Source organism: Terrapene carolina, unplaced genomic scaffold, assembly GCF_002925995.2.
Source record: "Terrapene carolina triunguis isolate 2854851 unplaced genomic scaffold, T_m_triunguis-2.0 Scaffold310, whole genome shotgun sequence".
Lineage (NCBI taxonomy): Eukaryota > Metazoa > Chordata > Testudines > Emydidae > Terrapene > Terrapene triunguis.
The window spans coordinates 5486015-5506286 of record NW_020664661.1 but is presented as its reverse complement, the minus strand read 5'-3'; the positions used below and the strand labels follow the sequence as shown (position 1 = coordinate 5506286).

The 20272-nt window shown below is 46.7% G+C and overlaps 1 protein-coding gene across 3 annotated transcripts in view; it reads right to left on the bottom strand.

The window, feature by feature from the left end:
- The window catches only part of TLL2 (tolloid like 2), a 183991-nt gene that overhangs the window by 35374 nt on the left and 128345 nt on the right, over positions 1–20272 (bottom strand). For 2 of the 3 annotated variants that reach the window (XM_026657770.2, XM_026657771.2), the window contains 4 exons: positions 17405–17529; positions 13399–13514; positions 7301–7403; positions 2381–2497 (listed from right to left, as the gene is read on the bottom strand). In XM_026657770.2, coding sequence (XP_026513555.1) covers positions 2381–2497; positions 7301–7403; positions 13399–13514; positions 17405–17529 — 461 coding nt within the window. The remainder of the gene's footprint in view (positions 1–2380; positions 2498–7300; positions 7404–13398; positions 13515–17404; positions 17530–20272) is intronic. The other variant, XM_026657772.2, reaches the window with a different exon arrangement.

Sequence of the window (20272 nt, the reverse complement as noted above, 5' to 3'; positions counted from 1 at the left end):
GGTACTTTTCATAGCACCGACTATTCAGGAAAGAACCTGAAACCAAAATCTGATCTGTTCTAAATCCAGAGTAACTCCACTAGGCCAGCAGTAATTGAGATCAGCAGGGGGCTGTTTGTGATCACAGCAAACCGAGGGAACAGTATGTCCAAAATTGTCAAACTTGAAAGCTCCACGATCTACGAAAGTGAAGGATTGCATGGATTTGATCCTGCACCAGAACAGTTTTGCCATAGACTTTGGCATGACCAGTCCCCGCAAAGGAGCAGCATAAAAGTTAAGTGCTGAAATAGAAGTGCCTTGATTTTCAGAGCAGCTGAGAGACTCGGGTTTCTGTTGGACCAGTGGGTGCTCATTCCCTCTGAAAACCAGGCCGCTTTTCTGTAGGTGTCAGATTTCAGGCACTTTAGTTTTAAAGCATTGGCCTATAGCTTCAGTGAAGGTTTGGCCTGAATCAAGAGTTGGGCCCAAAGTTCTTAGTCCTGCTCAGGGTTGTTTGAGGCCTTCCAATGTGGGGTTCTTTTTTTGGTGGATTTCATACTTTTCGACATTTAAAATCGATTCCATTCTTTCCAAAAGGTTCTTGCTAGTAATAACCTGCTGTAATTGCAAGCAAAATGGATCGAGCTGGACAACAGCATGAACCTGCTCTCTAGGTATTTTCAACAGAGAGAGAGACGAGACAAGTGGTGCTTCAGACAGGCAGTAAGTGCCAGGGCCAAAAATCCAGCCAAAAAGCTAAGTGATACAAACGAAGATCCATTTGTGTCACCAGTTCTGAGAATTACTTATCTTTCCGATCTCGCTGTTTTTGGTCCCCGGTAATTACTCTGGCAGACGGGGAAGCGACAACAAAAATTTAAGCAGCAAAATCAATTTTGAAAGAAAAACAATTATGAGGGTAAAAAGCTCTCCAAATATTTAATAAAAAGAAAGGGATGAAAGCTCTGCTAATTGCTAGGAAAAGGCTCAGACCCATACTTGAACTTTAGCTCTTAGAGACATTACAGTACCACCTCTCAGATGCACAGACCCATGTTACCAAGTACAGACCTCCAAAACTTCTGTTTAACAACCCATCCAGCAAAGCCGTCATTCACATAAAGCCCAGTGGTGCCCATATGCTCGTAATGCTCTACTTGCCCCTTTCTCCAGCTTGGCCAGCCCCCTCTGAGCTGCTGATCCTGGAGTTACCCTGCAGTTACTGCAGCCTCTGGGTTGCAGTAAATGCCACAGTCCACTGGGTGGTGTTGGCAAGGAAATCTGTCTTGTTTGCAAACTAGGGAGAGGCCACAAAATAAAAACCTACTTTTGTGAAAAAATTCTGTATTTTTTTTCATTCCCAAGTGACCAAAATGGACCCTTTTTTCCTATTACTTGTATAAATAACCAGTTGACTTTTCTTCAATTTTTTTTCCCTCCCAAAAGCAGCTATGGACATTTTTCAAACACTTTCAATAACATTTTCAATACAAGTTTTGGAAGATTGTTCATGCAAAACGACATGGAGAATTGTGTGCGAAAAAATGCTTTTTTTTTTAAGCATAGGACATTTTTCAGCAAAAAGACACTTTTGGTTCAAAAATGTTATCCAACTTCATCGCACACCCATTAACCCATGCGGCCACAGCAGGGGCAATGCAAACCAGTGCTCTCTGACATACATGGATAGCTTCTTCTCCACAGCTGTAAAGGGGCTAAGGCCCATAAAAAAGTTGAATCAATAGTGTATCACCAGTGTATCACATGCCCACAGACCAGTGGGGAGGGGCCAGGACATCAGAGCAAGTCCCTACTCTCATAAGAAATGTTAGGCAGCACAGAAAGGGACTCAGGAATTCATCCAAGAAGCTTCAAGAAACTCATCTGATCTACCTGAAGGACAAAGGGCTGAGTCCATCCTTTGGTTTCAGGAAGGGTAGAAATTTCGGTGCCAGATGCTTATCCCGCTCTGTAATCTCTGAGCGGAGACCTGGCTGGCCAATTAGCCTGCAAGGAAGCGCCAACACCCCAGTGATAAACACTGACTGAACAGAGCTCTGCTAGATGGATCATAGCTACAATTGGTGGTTGATAGGGTAGGGGTAAGCAGAAGAGCTGATCTGAGCCCCATGCTCAGATGTGGTCTCCTCACTGCGGTATACCATGTCCTGGAAACGGATTTGTGGACCAGGCTGGTTGATTTGGGCCTTGCATACTGAAGGGGGTCTCCGAATTCTGCAACCCCTGCTAGCCTTTGGAAACATGGAGTGGGTTGAGAGCCTTCATTTATGGTCAAACAGGTCTCTGCTCTGGGCCCATTTGTTACGTTCCCACTTTTGATGCCTGGTGTTGGGATCACTGTGCGGCGTGATGTCGGCCTCCTAGCCAAGGGTCATACCTTCATAAACCACAAAGAAGCCTTTGCCCAGGATATTGCTGCTGCTCCGGAACTCGATCCACAGCCTGCTGTCCGTGGAGATAAGAGGCTCGGGGACTTTGTCACCACAAAATCTACCTAGAAGGCAGGAAACAGACAATCAAGATCTCTCCACTGACTGGCGAAAGTGGTTTGTGATCGCAATGGGGGTAGACGGGAGACATACAAGGCACCTGCAGTTCAGGAGAGAGTCAATGGTAAAAGTAAACAGAGCCATTTAAAGGGCTTTTCACTCCAACTCCGACTTAGATTTTAAGAAGGGGCCATTTTATTTGTATTTGCCCGGAAGAGGGTTCAAATATCACCCGGGAACAAAAGCCTTCACGGCTCATTCCCAAATGCTGCCACCATTCGCCTGGCTCTCATTTTACCCATACAAAGGCTGGGCCATCTTAAAAAGCATGTAGGTGAACGCAGTAGGGATTTTAGTCTCCACTTATTGTGAGAGACAAAGTGCTAGGAGTGACAGCCAATACCCAGAAGTCCTGGCACTTTACCTTCCATTGTTCTTATTGATTTGTATGACCAGGAACCCCAGTCATGTGCTGGAACCCATTGGACTAGGCACTGCACAGACACAGAATAAAGATGGTCCTTGTTAGTGTTAACTGTATTACAGCTGCGCCCAACCCAGGACAAGGAGCCACGGTACTAAGCGCTGTTCCTGCACATGGCAAGGAGCAGTCCTGCCCCCAGGCGCTTCCAGTCTCACTAGACCAGACAGACAAAGGGTGGGAGACTGGATTAATACGGATAGCAGTGCGGTAAAGAGAGCTCCTAGACAGTTTTGAAAATCTCAGCCTCATTGGCCCAGAAGGAAAGACAGATCCATTCCTCCTGTGGATGTAGCATGAAGGAAAACCTCTCCATCACGCCAGCCCTCGTGATCATTTCCACCTCTTGCACATGACACAGAATCATCTTAGTTGAGCATCTCTTCCTACTCAACCCTGCATAGTCCTATGGCACTTGTTTACACTAAGTGCCTTTCCCCAGCACAAGCTCCTTCACTGGGTGCTTCACACAGCTTGATTCTCACTGGTAAATGTCAGTTCCTGAACTGTACCATCACAAACTGCAATCCAGCAGAGCAATCGGATTAATAATAATAATGATAATTCCTGATGGTTCTACAGCCTGTTTTGGCCAGAAGGCTCCTCAAAGCATGGTACAAACAATAAATAAGTGTTGGGATTAACTAACACAATATGGTTCTTTTCTTCACTGGACACCAGCGACACTATCTGCTGTATGCAATAGGGTTGGGGTTTGTTCCTCCTTTAAAGGAGTAACTAAATCCCAGCTTATCCAGTTGAATCTGCAGGGGGAATTTGGCAGAGGCTGAATGTAATTACCTAAATTGGAATTCAGCCAGCACATCAGGGTTACGATTGCTGGACTCATGAGAAGAAAAAAAATGGTACATCCAGGGGATATGTAATAATGTCCAATGATTGAGAGAATGGTTTTGTGCCTCACCGGAAAGTCAGCATCTTAGTACCAACCAACATGCTGCATGATTGGTTCTCTATCTACTCAGGCCATGTCAAGACTAGGGAAAAGTTGCATGTTTTAACATGAATTAGGTAACACATGTTAACCAACACGCGTTAAAATCCTAGTGTAGAGAAAGCAGTTGTAGTTTTAACATGTTAGCTCGTTGATGTTAACACTAGGCTGCCCTAGGGTTTAAAGGTGTGTTACAAACCTAGTGAAGGCAAGCGCTGTGGTGGAATAACATCTGCTGAACCACAACTCCGTCTTTTCCTTGTGCACCTCCCATCCAAATGCTAACTCTGACCCGATTCTGCTTAACTTATGAAATCTGACAAAAATCACACTCCAAAGGTGCACAGCTGCAAGCACAAGGCTAGTCCAGGTGGTTCAGGAGTCATTGTGGTATGACAAAGACCGGGATACAGCTTGCTGAAGTTTCCAAAGGTACGGGAAGGAGATGCTGCTAAGTGTCGAGGCTGCAAAGTTATTTAGTTCTAGGGTCACTGAGCAACTGCCTCTTGGGTTTCGAATTGGAGTTCAACAAGGATGTCAAGGAGAGGAAATGCAGATGAGGAAGCCAGAATAAGTGAGCTCCGTGGAGTACGATAAAGGGCCCATTCATAAAAAGTTATGCACCATTTAAGGCTGGATTTTCACACACTTCCCTGGGAAAATATGCAGTGCACATTTTTTTCCAGGCAAAATACATGCTTTCACAATTCACGCTAATCCTCTTGCCCACCCCCCTGCCGGACTGCCACCAGCCTGCCTCTTCCTAACTAATTTCATGGCCCCAGCCCCTCTCAGGGGCCATGGCAGCTCACACAAGCCACTTGTTCTGAACGGAACAGTTTGCAAATCCCACTGTATTAAGGAGATTTTTTTGAAGCGCTTCAAATATTTGGCAAAAAAACTGAAGTGACGTAAGGCAAGGCTGCTGGAAGGACGATTCCTGAGGCGTGTGCTCACCCACAGCAAATAGTGACCACGGTACACGGGCACTGACACTACCAACCCCACACTTCTGCTCCTCGAGACAGCCCCAAAAAAACTGCAGGGAGACCACAGCCTTGCTCCCTCCGCCAGTGCCAGGTACCCACGCTACAGCAGAGCACTCTCCTACCTATACAGCCTTTACCAAAGCAGTCCCATGGCCCAATCCTGCCCTGCCCAGATGCTTAGCAGGCAGGAAACACATGGGAACCCAACCCGGCATTGATGAAGCATGTTCAGATGCCTAGAAGCAGGAGGGAGGTGCCTTTCATACCTACTGAGGGTTATGAACCTGTCTCTACAGACACACCCGCCATCCTCCCTCTTTTAACCTAGTGCTTCTGAGTGGAAGGAAGCCAGCGAGGCTATGCCCAATGGCTGTCCTTGCGTAGCCTCACTTGCACACCCTACTACACAACCTTGCCCTCTGCAGGCACAAGCCTTCATACTTTCCCCTGCTCACTCAAAGTACCTTGCCAACATGAAGCCTCACAGCCTAGTACATTGGGCACTGAGTCTGGAAATGGCAAAGAGGCCTAACTAGGAGTTCACTGAAAGCACCAGCCAACAGCCCAATTCCTCATTGGGTCAGACAGCACCATGCTGTTAACCTCAGGGACATGTCACAGGCTTACAGCTGGAAATTAATTGTCACAGGCTTACAGCTGGAATTAATTGTTTCCCCTTGGGTGCTACAGTGGGGATCTGCACCATTTGATGGATGGGGATGCTGAGGGTAAGAAACTTGTCCAAGATGAAAGGGAATTAGTGGCAGAACTCTGAATAGAACCCCGGAGTCCTGACACCCTGCTGGGAGCAGCAAACTGCTCTCTCCTCTAAAACACCCAAAGGCTCTTCCAGACACCTGTGCTACCTCAAGAGGGACTTGGGGGAATGGCACAGGCTGCAGAAAATAAATGAACCACAAGGAACTTGAAACACTAGCGTTTTCTCACAGTGACTCAGTCCAGACATACACGCAGCGCACTGTCACATCAGCGCTAATTTATGCTGTTCCAGAGGGAACCTGGAGACGATTACATGTGATCTGCCAGGGATATGTACAAGCAGAGTCAGCAAAGAGTCCTTCCGACCCATGACACACACCAGTCCAAAAGCAGATAACGTTCTCCCAGGTCCCAGCTCTGTTGCCAAAGCAACAGTTGCAGGGATCTGGGTTCTCCCTGCTAGGTCCAGTCTTGCTGTGTGACCCATGTTTAAATGGTTTCAAAAAGGAGCTATGAGTTTAGGTAAGACACCTTAAAGGGGCCTGATTGTCAGAAAGCGGGTAACTCAGTGCTTGCTGAAAATCGGGTCCTCCCTTAACTGTGTCTTGTTGAGCACCCAATAACTAAGACTCTCCAAATCACTAGTCAACCTTGGAAACATGAAGCTAGAAGGCCTGTGGGGTGGGCTGGGAACATGGTTACAACCCAGTTTGCTCCTATCTATGCTGCAAGACTGATCCATGTTTTAAATGCATTGTGAAGGCCCACAAGCCATGAGTGACGTGCTGACCAGAAGTACTATAGCTGCCTGTTTTTTCCCTCTAAAGGCCTTTGGGATGTTTCTCTCAACAGCTTTGGACTTGGCCTGCTTGCCTTCTCCTCCCACTCCGGAGAACGCCTACTTGGTGCTGAAGTCCACTTTCAATAATTTAATTGGTTTCTAAGTATTATGAGAGGAGGGAGGGGTTGGATGGCCCAGAGGCTTGAGGGAGGGGAAATGCACTCTAAAATCATGTCATGCAAGGTAGCAGGTTCAAATCCAACTCAAGCTTTTAGCAATCAAAAGCTGCTACCACCTGATGGCTGTTCAGTGGCCTGTATGAAATGACTTGGGTGTGCCCAGGCCTAGTTCCATGTGACAAAACTATCCCCACAACAGCCAGCACTCTGAGGACAACACCAAGGACCGAATGGATCATGAAGGCTGACCTAGGGCTGAGCCACATTGGCTGGTCAGCGTGGGGGACTCTTCGCCAGGGAATGCAATCTAGTGGTGGGAGCAGGGGACTGGGATTCAGGCTTCTATTCCCAGCTCTGCCCACTGACTCACTGTGGGACCTTGAGCAAATCACTTCCCGTTCTCTACCTCAGCTCTCCAGTCGCACAATGAAGGAATATCACTTCCCTACCTCACAAGGCAGTTGGGAGGCTGAACAGCTCCAGGCCTTCAAAAGGATTTAGGCACCTAACCACCACTGATTTCAATGGGAGTTAGGCTCCTAAATACCTTTAAGGATCCAGCCTTAATTATTGTCCATGAAGCACTTTGGGATCCTTGGAAGAAAGGCATTAGCACCAGGCACCTTTGCTCCCAGCAGCTGCAAGGGCCTATTTGCATACTTTCCACACTGCGCCTCTTTAAAAAAATGAAATAGCCACTCACCTAACAAGGAAGCCTTCCTCCAGTAGCCATCACGCACCTCCACATAATCATACCAGCACAGGCGACTTTTAAACAAGTCCATCGACGTAAAATTTAAAATGATCTGTGAACAGATGGTGCACTGTTATCTTTGCCCAAGGAGCTATTTCACACTACAGATTCAGTTCCATCAGTGCCGTTATTCTGCCGACGAGGTTTAGATAGGACAGGATGGACCAACTTTATTTTTTTGTAGCATCTTTCATTAAAAAAAATCTCTCACCTGATGGGTTTTTCAGAGCTATAGAGTACAAGACAGCAGCCAGCACAAGTAACTGGGGGAATTATGGAAAAGATGAAGCAAATTGACTGCACAGGGAAGAAAAAAGGCTGCTCTTACGTAATTAGGACCAATTTAGGTTTTGTAGCAAAACAAAAAATGGGACCATAGGTTCACCTAATATGAATAAGGGGGAAAATACAAAATTAACATTTTCTCCAGGAAAATTTTTCAGTTTTCTGTCAGGAAAATTAAAATGAAAATTTTTTTTTTCTGGTTGAGTTAACCCAAATCAAAACATTCGGGATTGTCAAACCAATTTAAATGTTCCATTTCCAGTCAATTCAACATTAATCTGAGTCTGCTCCAATTGCTGTGGTGCATCATGGGAGTTGTAGTTTGGGTGACTCATGCCTCTATCCCTTTTGGGCAGGTCTCTTTGGCCAGACTATGTCCTCCACAATAGACCACCGTCTCCCCTCTGGGTGAGCCACTGTGATGCATCATGGGAGATGTAGTCCAGCCAGGAAGCCCAGCCCATAGGGGAGAACAGAAGCAGGGAGTACCCAGACTACAATGCTCACGAGTTATCGCGAGGGCTGAGGCAAATACAGGTTAACATCACACAAAGCTGCAACAAAATGTTTCAATTTGGTTCAACAAACCAAAAATGAAACGTTTCCGTTCAGGAATGTCTCAACATTTTCTTTTTGCTTGCAAATGTTTCTACTTTTCCATACTGAAATATTTCAGAGCATCTCACGCTACAAAAAATTTCAACATTTCAACTTTTTGTCCAAAATTGGCACAAGAAAAATGTTGAAATATTGGATTTCCCCATGAAACGGAAATTCTGATTTTTGATCAGCTCTGAAAGTAAGATTGTTTTCATTTGAACATATATGTTCTTGTGCTTGATAAGGCATGAATTAAGCTTCACACAACAGTGCTGTCTGGTAGCTATTATCCATTTTATTGAGGGGAAACTAAGTCATGCATGCTACAGCTACACACAAAACAAAAACATTTTCCAGCAGTGGTGCAGTTCTCTTCATGGTCCAAACTAAGGGCCGTGCAAAAGAGAAACACACAGCACAAGTGATGGAAAGTAACGACCATTTTTTTAAAACTCTCGGCTCAGTTACACCAGTGCAATCATGCTGACCCAGTGGGGCTGGCTCTGATATAAGAGTATAATTTGTCCCATGATTTTTATCATGACAGTGTCCCTTTAAAGTATTCAGTTGTAAGGCCACTAGCTGAGGGAGTGTGTATATTAGAGCTAGAGGGCTTATTCCTGAAAAGGGACCCTCCCATTTGCATCTGAGAGTCCCACCAAACCCAATGGACCTATTCAGGGTAGTAAATGTTTGCAAGATTTGGCCCAGAGATTAATTTACATCTAATATCTTCCAAAGGAATAAGGCCATGCTAAAACCAGGTATCTATTCTATATTCTGACCTAATAAACGAGATTATTAAAACTGGAAAGATTTTTAAAATGCTATTTACTTTTCATGATTTACCCTTTATCACTTTCTGCAGTTCTCTGAACTTGAACAATGAAAACAGACTAGTCAGTTTCAGTTCAGTTTACAGACAGCATCTGGGCTCACACACTAGTTCAACGCAGCAATGTCTTGGCTGCACCAGGGGAAGGTCTATTTTATGTATTTTACAATGCTGGATTATTTTTTCCTTTAAATGGGACTTAGATTTTATAAACATTTGTTTTTCACAGAACTTAAATTTTGGGTCACATCTAAGCTAACCCTTGTAACTGAAAAAAGAACAGGAGTACTTGTGGCACCTTAGAGACTAACGAATTTGAGCATAAGCTTTCGTGGGCTACAGCCTACTTCATCGGATGCATAGAATGGAACACACAGAAAGAAGATATTTATACATACAGAGAACATGAAAAGGTGGGAGTAGCCATACCCACTGTAAGAGGCCAATCAATTGAGATGAGCTATCATCAGCAGGAGAGAGAAAAAAACCTTTGAAGTGATAATCGAGATGACCCATAGAAGATGTGAGGATATTTTAACATGAGGAAATAGATTCAATTAGTGTAATGACCCAACCATTCCCAGTCTCTGTTCAAACCTAAGTTAATTGTATCTAATTTGCATATTAATTCAAGTTCAGCAGTCTCTCTTTGGAGTCTGTTTTTGAAGTTTTTTTGTTGCCACCTTCAGGTCTGTCACTGAGTGGTTAGAGAGATTGAAGTGTTCTCCCACTGGTTTTTGAATGTTATGATTCCTGATGTCAGATTTGTGTCCATTTATTCTTTTGCATAGAGACTGTCTGGTTTGGCCAATGTATATGGCAGAGGGGCATTGCTGGCACATTATGGCATATATCACGTTGGTAGATGGGCAGGTGAATGAGCCCCTGATGGCGTGGCTGATGTGATTAGGTCCTATGATGGTGTCACTTGAATAGATATGTGGACAGAGTTGGCATCGGGCTTTGTTGCAAGGATAGGTTCCTGGTTAGTGTTTATGCTGTATGGTGTGCGGTTGCTGGTGAGTATTTGCTTCAGGTTGGGGGGCTGTCTGTAAGTGAGGACTGGTCTGTCTCCCAAGATCTGTGAGAGTGAGGGATCATCTTTCAGGATAGGTTGTAGATTTTGATGATGCGCTGGAGAGGTTTTAATTGGGGGCTGAAGGTGACGGCTAATGGCGTTCTGTTATTTTCTTTGTTGGGCCTGTTCCTCATGTTAAAGTATGTTAAAATATCCTCACACCTTCTATGGGTCATCTCGATTATCACTTCAAAGGTTTTTTTCTCTCTCCTGCTGATGACAGTTCATCTCAATTGATTGGTCTCTTACAGTTGGTATGGCTACTCCCACCTTTTCATGTTCTCTGTATGTATAAATATCTTCTTTCTGTGTGTTCCATTCTATGCACCGATGAAGTGGGCTGTAGCCCACGAAAGCTTATGCTCAAATAAATTCGTTAGTCTCTAAAGTGCCACAAGTACTCTTGTTCTTTTTGCGGATACAAACTAACACAGCTGCTACTCTGAAACCTTGTAACTCAGGCAGAGAGACATATAAAGAGCATATAAAAGCTTGAATCATTTTAAAACCATCAAATATCGTTTAAGAGCCTGCACTGTTCTTAGAAATTTTCCTAATATCAGAAGGTTTCTGTTTGGGCCTGATCTTGCAAGGTACTTGCACATCTCAGGACTGGACCCAGAGGCAATGGAACCCAGTGATGCCAGAGCTCAGGATCCGGGGGGGCGGCCGGAGCCCCGGGGGGAGGGCAGCGAGCCCGCTCTTCCCCCGGCGGCCAGAGCGCAGGGCGGCGAGCCCCGGCCGTGGCCCCGCTCTCCCCGGGGGCCGGAGCGCCGCGCCGCCCCCCTCCAGGTGCCGCCCCAAGCACCAGCTTGGTGGGCTGGTGCCTGGAGCCGGCCCTGTCAGGATCAGATCCCTCAAAGGTAGTAAGGCAGCTCACTCTGGGAGTTAAGCACCTAAATCCCTTTGAGGGTCTGGGCTTCAGGCCCTGAATAAGGTAGCTTGGCAGAAAGGCAGCTGTAAGCAAATGTTTGCTGAAGTGAGATCTATGGTTTCTTTCTGCACTGTTTTGTTTTCAGGGTGCATCTGAAATGTTTCTCTACAGGGTTACTGATTAGCTGCTGTGCAGAGGAGCTCCCATGCAGGGCAGCACACCTGTTGCAGCCTGACATGATGCAAAGGGGTTGAGTGCAGTGGTGTTAATAGATTAAGAAAAAATTTCATTTCCACTGGAAGATTCATAAAAACAAAGGAAGCTGAAAAGCAAACAGAGGAAGCAACTGATTGAGGCTCAGCAGATCTTGCAATCTGAAGACATCTGAAGATGGGTGGGCGGCGTTCCAGCTGACAGCAGCATTTCCCTGTGCATGTGATGTCCTGGATTCTCAGCCCCCCTTCAGGAACCAATGGCAATTTTGCTCACAACGTTATGGAGCTAGTCAGAGTGGTAGGAAGGAAGCTTTGAGAGGTGCGCATCTGAAATCTCAGCGCAGCCAGAGTTAGCAGGCTGTTGGATGGCTAACAGGCAGCTAAGGACCACAAGGGAAGGCCAGCAGTCACTTAGAAGAGATGCTATACCCTGGATTCTGGCTTTCCACACACATTTAGTATTAGTCCTACTTCTTCCCCCACCTCAAGTGGAAGGACCCATTATTATGTTGCACTGATGATTTCTCAAGGCTGCATAGGTCCCCTATTGTTCTAGGGACAAAAACCATTACAAAAGCAAATTCCCCAAACAGCAAAAGGCTGCAAGATTAAAAATGCTGGTTTAGAAATCTCACTGATCCCTAAAAACAGATCTGGGGGATTTTCAACACAGCAGACACATTCGAGAAGGAAATGACTTCTTAGGTTGTTTAGTGAAGTCCATTCCCCCAGGGACCAATGCAGGGTTGTTCCCCACATTGCCTAGTGCTTTGTCCAGTCTGTAGCATTAAATGAGTTCCTGTAAGTGATGGGGCTTTCACCACCCCCATTAGGTGACTGTCCAACAGCTTACTACACCTCGCTGCCAGGAAGTTTCTCCAAATACTCAGGCCCTGTCTACACTAGCACTTATGTTGGCAAAACTTTTGTCGTTCACGGGTATGGGGGGAAAAAAAAAAACCCTGAGCAACATAAGTTTTGCCAGCAAACGTGCTCGTGTGCACCACGCTATGTCAGCGGGAGATGCTCTCCCAGTGACAAAGCTACTGCCACTTGTTGAGCTGGTTTTATTATGTCAACGGGAGAGCTCTCTGCCGTCGGCGTAACATGGCTACAGCTGTGCCGCTGTAGGCTTGTAAGTGTTGATATGGCTCTCTTTCACTTTTCCCCTCCCTGGTAGCAGTAATTATATCCCATGGATCATCTTTAATAAACCCTCTCCATCCTTGGTGTAAACCTTGTCTATAATTACAGAGGGCTATCATGTTTCCCCGTAGCCATCACATACCTGGGTTTAGCTCTTATTTTCTCTTTTTAAAACAACCCTTCCTTTTGCTGCTCTTCTCAACTCCATCCAATTGGCAAATGCCTTCCTGGAAACATGGTGCCCAGAACCATGGGCAATACTGCCGCTACGCTCGCACCAGAGTTGGACAGAGGAGGACAGTCCCCCCTGCTCTGACCGTGCCGCCCGTTTTAATAGTTTGCTGGCAGCAGCTCAGAGTTGTTGCCTGACACGGCCCTTTGAGCTCCCCGAAGGCTCTGCACTGAATTCTGCTTTCTTGGGAGAGTAGCTAAAGAGCGTCTGGAGCTTTCATTGTTAGCTGCTCAGCTGGGCAGAGCACGGAGCGCCTTCCCGGGTGCACGCAGTTGCTGCATGTGCATCAATGGAGAGGAGTGAAGGGGGACAAACTTTCCATGAGAACGAAGAGGCTGGAAAAAACTCCACACAGATTGCCCACTATCTCCTCATACTAGAACAATAGTGAAGGGAAGCACAGCACAACCCACATTGTCCAAATGCTCCCCAGAATCTATTGGGGGGCCCCACAGATATGCAGCAAATAACACCGGTCCCCATATGCAGGGCTCTATTCTGAAAGGAGAGAAGATCAGTGCAGAATATTGTATGTAGAGACCTGAACTCCCACAGCAAATACCTATCCATGGAAGCTGGTACTCTGTGATCATTGGCTCCATCTCCACTTACCTGTGCAAGACTCCACCAGATGAGCCTCCACTTAGATCAAGATGGTGCACAGCCTCTGCATTCAGGATGAAAACAGGTGTGGCCTAGGGCATCCCAGCAAGTTGCAAATGCAACCCTCAGGCAAAACCACATGCCTGTAAATTGCAGAAACAATCTGCAGTCTAACCTACCTTCTCCCCAGGAGTCACAGATATTCTCCACACGCAATGGGAATAGGAAGGATAGCCATTTGGAAAACCAGGAGCAGAGAAATTCCCCGTCGTGTCCTGCAAGGTCTCCCCACAAGCTATGTAATTGAAAGACAGCAGCAAAGAGTTACCATCGGAAAGAAGTTGGTCAGAGTTTATCAAGCTGTTTTTGATCTTCTATTGTGGATACTGGTAGCAAGCTAGACAGCCTTGCACCTCTAGATCACTGACTCAAATCCAACCTCATTCGGTAGTGATCAGTGGTCATTGCCATCTGTCTGTCTGGTGGCCTCGGTGAAGTTCATCAGCATCCGTGGGATAAGAAAGATTTATCCAGATGGGGATGCTGAGAAAATAGATCATTACAAAGGGTAACCTCTCTCTCCCCTCCCTCTGCACCACACACTTTTTTTAATATATTTTTTAATTATCTGAATTGTGGTAGATCTTTTCTTCCTTCTCCACCAAATGCAAAATTATTAAAACCAAAGCCAGTCACTAGAAAAGCTATTTTCCCTTCATTACAATCTGCTCAATAAAGTTCTCCTTAGTTACCATTGTTAATACTCTTTTTCGGGTTAAAACACTGTGACAAAAGCTAGCTGAGCCCCAAAGCACCCTCAGTTCACGGAGTCAACTCTGCATTGTAGCAAGACGTGGCATAAGATTTTAATGTCGAAGCTTTGCCCCACTCTCCACCGCGCACTGTTTGTTGCATGTTGCAACGGGAGAGAAAGTTTTTAAACACCGTTCTTTAGGCAACAGGCTTCCAACATCTGTGAAATCAGCTACGACTAGTTCCTATTCACTGAGCCAGAAAGGAAGGGGCTGGAATGTGGAATGACATATACACGTGCAGAGCAGATGATGACTGACTGGGGCAGGAGACCCCACATTTCAAAGCGCCTATTTCATCCGCAGGGTTCAAAAGCTGCATGTGAATACACACAACATGGAGCAGATATCAGACTGCTGCTCAACTGCTCTGGATTGCTTTGGATTTCAAAAATCTTGTGCCCACTCCCGTTCTAAAGTAAGGTCTGACCCTTGCTTGGTTTCCCCAGCAACTGTGAGGCAGCCCCCAAGAATCCTTCATTAAGCAGGAGCGCTTTGAAAGATTTGACAAGATGGAACATCTGCCTCCGTTTCTCATGCAAATGCCATGAACGCTACTCGGCCTGGCACCCCTGACACTGCCTGACGCTGCGGGTTGCTCACTAATTTTTCAGCCTTGATCACAATTAGAGGGGTGGGTTGGAATCTGGAGGTGAAGAGAGACCAGCCCCATTCAGGACACTTAATATATGAAAAAATGTCATCACCCAGGCCAGAAATCCTAATTACCCTACAGTACTTTGACCCACAACTTAATAGGCCAAACAGGAAAGATGACTTGCAGGCAGCAGCCGTGGGGATGGGACGTACAGATGTCTTTCTCCTATTGAATGGCTCATAAGGAAGTTTAAAGGTGAAGACACCAAGATGGAAAAGTCACAGATTCCAAGTAGAGATACAAGGTGGGCGAGGTCATTTCTTTTATTAGACTGGCTTCTGCTGGTGAAAGAGACAAGCTTAAAGACAAGAGAAGCTGGTCTAATAAAAGATATGACCTCACCCAACTTGTCTCTCTAATATCCTGGGACAGACATGGCTACAACAAGACCGCAAACAATGCAGGTAGTACGTTTGTACATGCTAGATGCAGGGGCCTCAGAGGTGAAGCCAAACTTCTTGTAAAACTGCTAGAGAGCAGCATGCAGCTTTTGAACTCTGCGGGTGAAATAGGCGCTTTGAAATGTGGAGTGTCATGCCCCAGTCAGTCATCATATAAGGGGGAAAGACGTGCCCCTCCTAGGGAGGTATTAGAAAACAGCAAATCAGATTCTAAAATCTCCAGCCTGCTCTCCATTCCTAACGGAAATCTATCAGCGCTGAGAAAACAGGAGCCCTGATGCAACCACAAAGGGCCATAAACCGCTCTTTTTAGCTTCCAAGTGCTCTATAATGGAAATCAACTTCTCCGCCCAGGCCCTTCCCGTGTGTCTGGCAAAATTATCACTCCATTCCACAGACAGGCGGAGCAAGGTACCCAGAGAAAATGAAAGCCCCAGAGCCACAAAAGGAGCTAATCTCCCAGCTGGGATTACAGCTCACAAGGGGCTGATCTCAGTACTGTATCTGCACTGCTAGTCCACACACCCACAAATGCTACATGTCCAAAAGGTCTGCCAGCTCCCTGGGCCGGACACGGAAGTGCTCACTGGACTGGGTTTAAAAAAATTCACATGGGGGGGGGAAGGTGCTGGTCTCCTAGTGCCACAGCCTGAAGGCTTTCACTTGTGGAGCAGGTAAAGCCCAACCCTCATTCTCCAAACATCTGAGCTTTCCTGGCCGTACCTTCTCTTGGGGCTGTTCAGTCTGCGTGGTTTATGGCATTCCCGGCCACACCGCCCAAAAAGGGACCAGTGATGAAGCATCCACCTCGCAGATCACCCTCAAGGAGACTGACTGAGACCCGCTATTTTTTGTTACGAGAACAGCAAGTCACTCTGGAGCCAGTCATCTTGAATCATCATTGATCGCTGGAAGGTTGGCTCGAGGAATATCTGACCATTTGGGGGCATGTCCCAGGTTGTTGGGCCTACCCACTATGTGGCTGACAAATCGACACAGCTTTTCTGAGTGGGGAAAAAAGAACAACTGCTCAAACACAAGTTGCCTCCGTGGAGAGATAATTACAGGGCACACATATCATATTGCCTAATTACACAGGATAAAGAGGATGATTGCTCTCAGCTAAACCACAGTGTAGCTTGCAGGGGAATTAGTTTAGGGCTCGCTAAGTGCAATTACCCAGTAATCTGCACGATCATGTAATTACTGTGCAGATACCGGGTACTTACCAGCGAACACTATTCTGTTACGGTATCAGTAAAGGAGAGTTGGGAGTTACTTCCTATAAGGTAAACATTCCCAGAAATTATATTTGCTTATTAGTCACGAAAGGGTGTGTGTTGGTGTGGGAGGCAGGTGTTGGTGTATTTGTGTGTGTGTGGGGGGGGTGTATGTTGAATTTACTTTCCCTTTACAAGTGACCAGCAAATGCTTAAAATAGGAGTGAATGCAGTGGAGAGGTGGTAGTTCAATATCCCAGCAGCGAGAGCCCAATAAGGGATTTTAGCATGGCAGGGCAACAAGGTAGGCAAGTTTGACATTTTTCCCTTTTATCCCCTGCGATTTGGGGTATGCAGCACGTTACCCAGCAGTTTGTTTTTCAGCTTGAAGGGATGTGTTTCCAGGGATGGTACACATGGAATAGTTCTACCTCCTCTCAGACTGTGACCCCGGAAGACTCAAGAATTGCCCCCTCCCTTCTAAACCACCAACATGGCTACTTCAGACAGGAAAAGCGGCTGCTCCCTTAGCAGTGGGAATTTGGAAAGTGCCGGGGGTGTGAAAAGACCATGCTTTTAAACAGACTGGGCTTACTCTCCCATTCACTTAGACGCCAAGAACAAGGAGTCAGAGCTCCCCTTCTCCTCACCAGATTAGTAGACTAGGACAGCCTGGCCCGAAGGAAACAAGCCGTGGAAAATTGGTCCCTACCTGGATAATAGACTCTGAACATGGTGCAGCAATCCATTTTCTCTACTGAAAAATGGTGGGGGAGGACAGCTTGACTTTAGCTTCCTTTTCAGCAAAGCATGCTGGGAAGGGGAGGAGTCTAGGGACCTATCAAATGCAGGCGCTACCACCTCCCAGTCACTGCTGGGGAAGACAGTAAAGAGTCCTAAGCACTAAAAGAATCAGGACTACTGACAAAGCACTAATAAAAGTTCAGTTCCCCCAGCTTGAAGCACTTAGATGGTCCACCTTCTCAGAGCTCTTTCATCCAAGGGATCATTAACATGCTATTGGACTCCGGGACCTTCCAGATAAAGCACGTGTATGGGACAGAGTTGGAGCCATCTGCACTAGCCATATTTACCTGGGCACTTGTACAACTTCCTCGCCTGAGCAATGTCTCCCTGACTCAGCCGAATGCGCTGACCGATAGTTGGCCGAACCCCATTGTCATCTCGACGGGGAAGGATGGTGTCCAGGAAGACCCCTCTGGAGTGAGAGAGACAGACAGCAGTGAAAATGGCATGATGTGCTGAGGGCAATCACGGTTCAGCATGAGAATCCCATGACCACATACCCTGTGCTAGCAGGAAGGGGGAATAGAATCTGACTGGGCAACGTATTTTATGAGAAATTTGTGCTTTGATATACATGTTCTCCCAACACCTGATAGCTTCCAAATGCGCAGGCATCTCTGCCAATTTAGTAAATTCCTCTCTGGGACTAGCAGAGGCTGCAGCTGCTTCTATTTCAGCACAAACACTTTACTTACCATAAATCAGCGAAAGCAATAAAATATCCTTTTACAAGGTTAACATCAACATACGCCCACTGGATCAACAATAGCACAGATCGGACAGCATGGCCATGGGAGCCGCTTGGGATTGTGCTCATAGTGATCATTGTGGACTGAGACTACTATAGACTTGCTATTCTTAGGCCTGGTCTACACTACAAGTTTAGGTCGAATTTAGCAGCGTTAAACTGAACTAACCCTGCACCCATCCACACAACGAAGCCATTTACTTCGACATAAAGGGCTCTTAAAATCGATTTCTGCACTCCTCCCTGACGAGGGGAGTAGCACCGCAATCGATATTGCCATTTCGGATTAGGGTTAGTGTGGCCGCAATTCGACAGTATTGGCCTCCGGGAGCTATCCCACAGTGCACCATTGTGACAGCTCTGGACAGCAATCTGAACTTGGATGCACTGGCCAGGTAGACAGGAAAAGCCCCGCAAACTTTTGAATTTCATTTCCTGTTTGCCCAGCGTGGAGAGCACAGGTGACCACACAGAGCTCATCAGCACAGGTAACCATGCAGTCCGAGAATCGAAAAAGAGCACCAGCATGGATCGTACGGGAGGTACTGGATCTGATCGCTATATGGGGAGAGGATTCCGTGCTAGCAGAACTACATCCAAAAGACGAAATGCCAAAACATTTGAAAAAATCTCCAAGGGCATGATGGAGAGAGGCCACAATAGGGACTCATATCAGTGCCACGTGAAAGTTAAGGAGCTCAGACAAGCCTACCAGAAAACCAAAGAAGCAAACGGAAGATCCGGGGCAGAGCCACAGACATGCCACTTCTACGCTGAGCTGCATGCAATTCTAGGGGGGGCCGCCACCACTACCCCACCTCTGACCGTGGATTCCGAGGCGGGGGTAATCTCAGCCATGCCTGAGGATTCTGCGGACGGGGAAGATGAGGAGGAGGAGGAGGAGGACGAGCTTGCAGAGAGCACACAGCACTCCGTTCTCCCCAACAGCCAGGATCTTTTTCTCAGCCTGACTGAAGTACCCTCCCAACCCTTCCAAGGCGTTATCCCAGACCATGAAGCCATGGAAGGGACCTCTAGTGAGTGTACCTTTGTAAATATAAAACATGGTTTAAAAGCAAGCTTTTTTTAATTATTAATTTGCCCTGAGGACTTGGGATACATTCGCAGCCAGTACAGCTACCGGAAAAGTCTGTTAACGTGTCTGGGGATGGAGCGGAAATCCTCCAGGGACATCTCCATGAAGCTCTCCTGGAGGTACTCCAAAATCCTTTGCAGAAGGTTTCTGGGCAGTGCAGCCTTATTCCGTCCTCCATGGTAGGACACTTGACCATGCCATGCTAGTAGCAAGTAATCTGGTATCACTGCATGACAAAACCTGGCAGCGTATGGTCCCGGTGTTTGCTGGCATTCAAGCAACATCCGTTCTTTATCTCGCTGTGTTATCCTCAGGAGAGTGATATCATTCATGGTAACCCGGTTGAAATACGGGAATTTAATTAAGGGGACAGAGGTGGCCGTTCCTACTGGGCTGTTTGCCTGTGGCTGAAAAGAAATCCTTCCTTGCAGTTAGCCAAGCGGGGGAGGGGGCGGCCATTGGCGCTGAGCTTTTCGTGTTTGGCTAGCAGGGATCTTCCCTGATACCAGCCACGTGGTGGGGGGAGGGATAGAGCAATCATCCCAGAGAATTGGATGTTGGGGGAGGGGTTAGTTTGGTTTCTGCTGCTGCATGTTAACAGGAAAACCACAGCACTCAATGGGCTTTGCTTGGTATGTGGGAAAGGAGAGCGCTGCTTTTAGGAAGGTTGCAGAAGCCAAAAGACAATGGCTTACCATGGCCGCATGCAAGCCAAATTCTGTTGCCCGGACCTGCATCTGTGATTTCTAACACCAAAGCTGCAGGCACTCAATATTAAGATGCAAAATGTGACCTTGTACCGAAATCACGTGTTATGTAATGTGAATAGTGTTTTTCACCGTGAAAGAGTATAAGCATTATTCTGTAAAATGTATCTTTTTAAATACTTCTCTCCCTTTTTTCCCTCCCGCAGCTGCAAATTTTTCAAGCCTCCCTCCTCCATCCCGAAGGCTATCTCAGATAAGGCGGCGAAAAAAACACACGCGAGACGAAATGTTCTCGGAAATCATGCAACCGACCCGCAATGAAAGAGCTCATCTGAATGAGTGGAAGGACACCCTATCCCAGTACAGGAAAGCTGCCAGTGAACGTGAGGCCATGAGGGACGAATGTGAAGAGAGGAGAGACACTCAAGATGAGAGGTGGCGGGATGCAACGCTGGGGCTGCTGCGTGATCAAACTGACATGCTCTGGTGTCTGGTGGAGCTTCAGGAACGGCAGCAGGATCACAGAGTGCCACTGCAGCCCCTGTATAACCGCCCTCCTCCCTCACCATGTTCCATAGCCTCCTCACCCAGATGTGTAAGAATG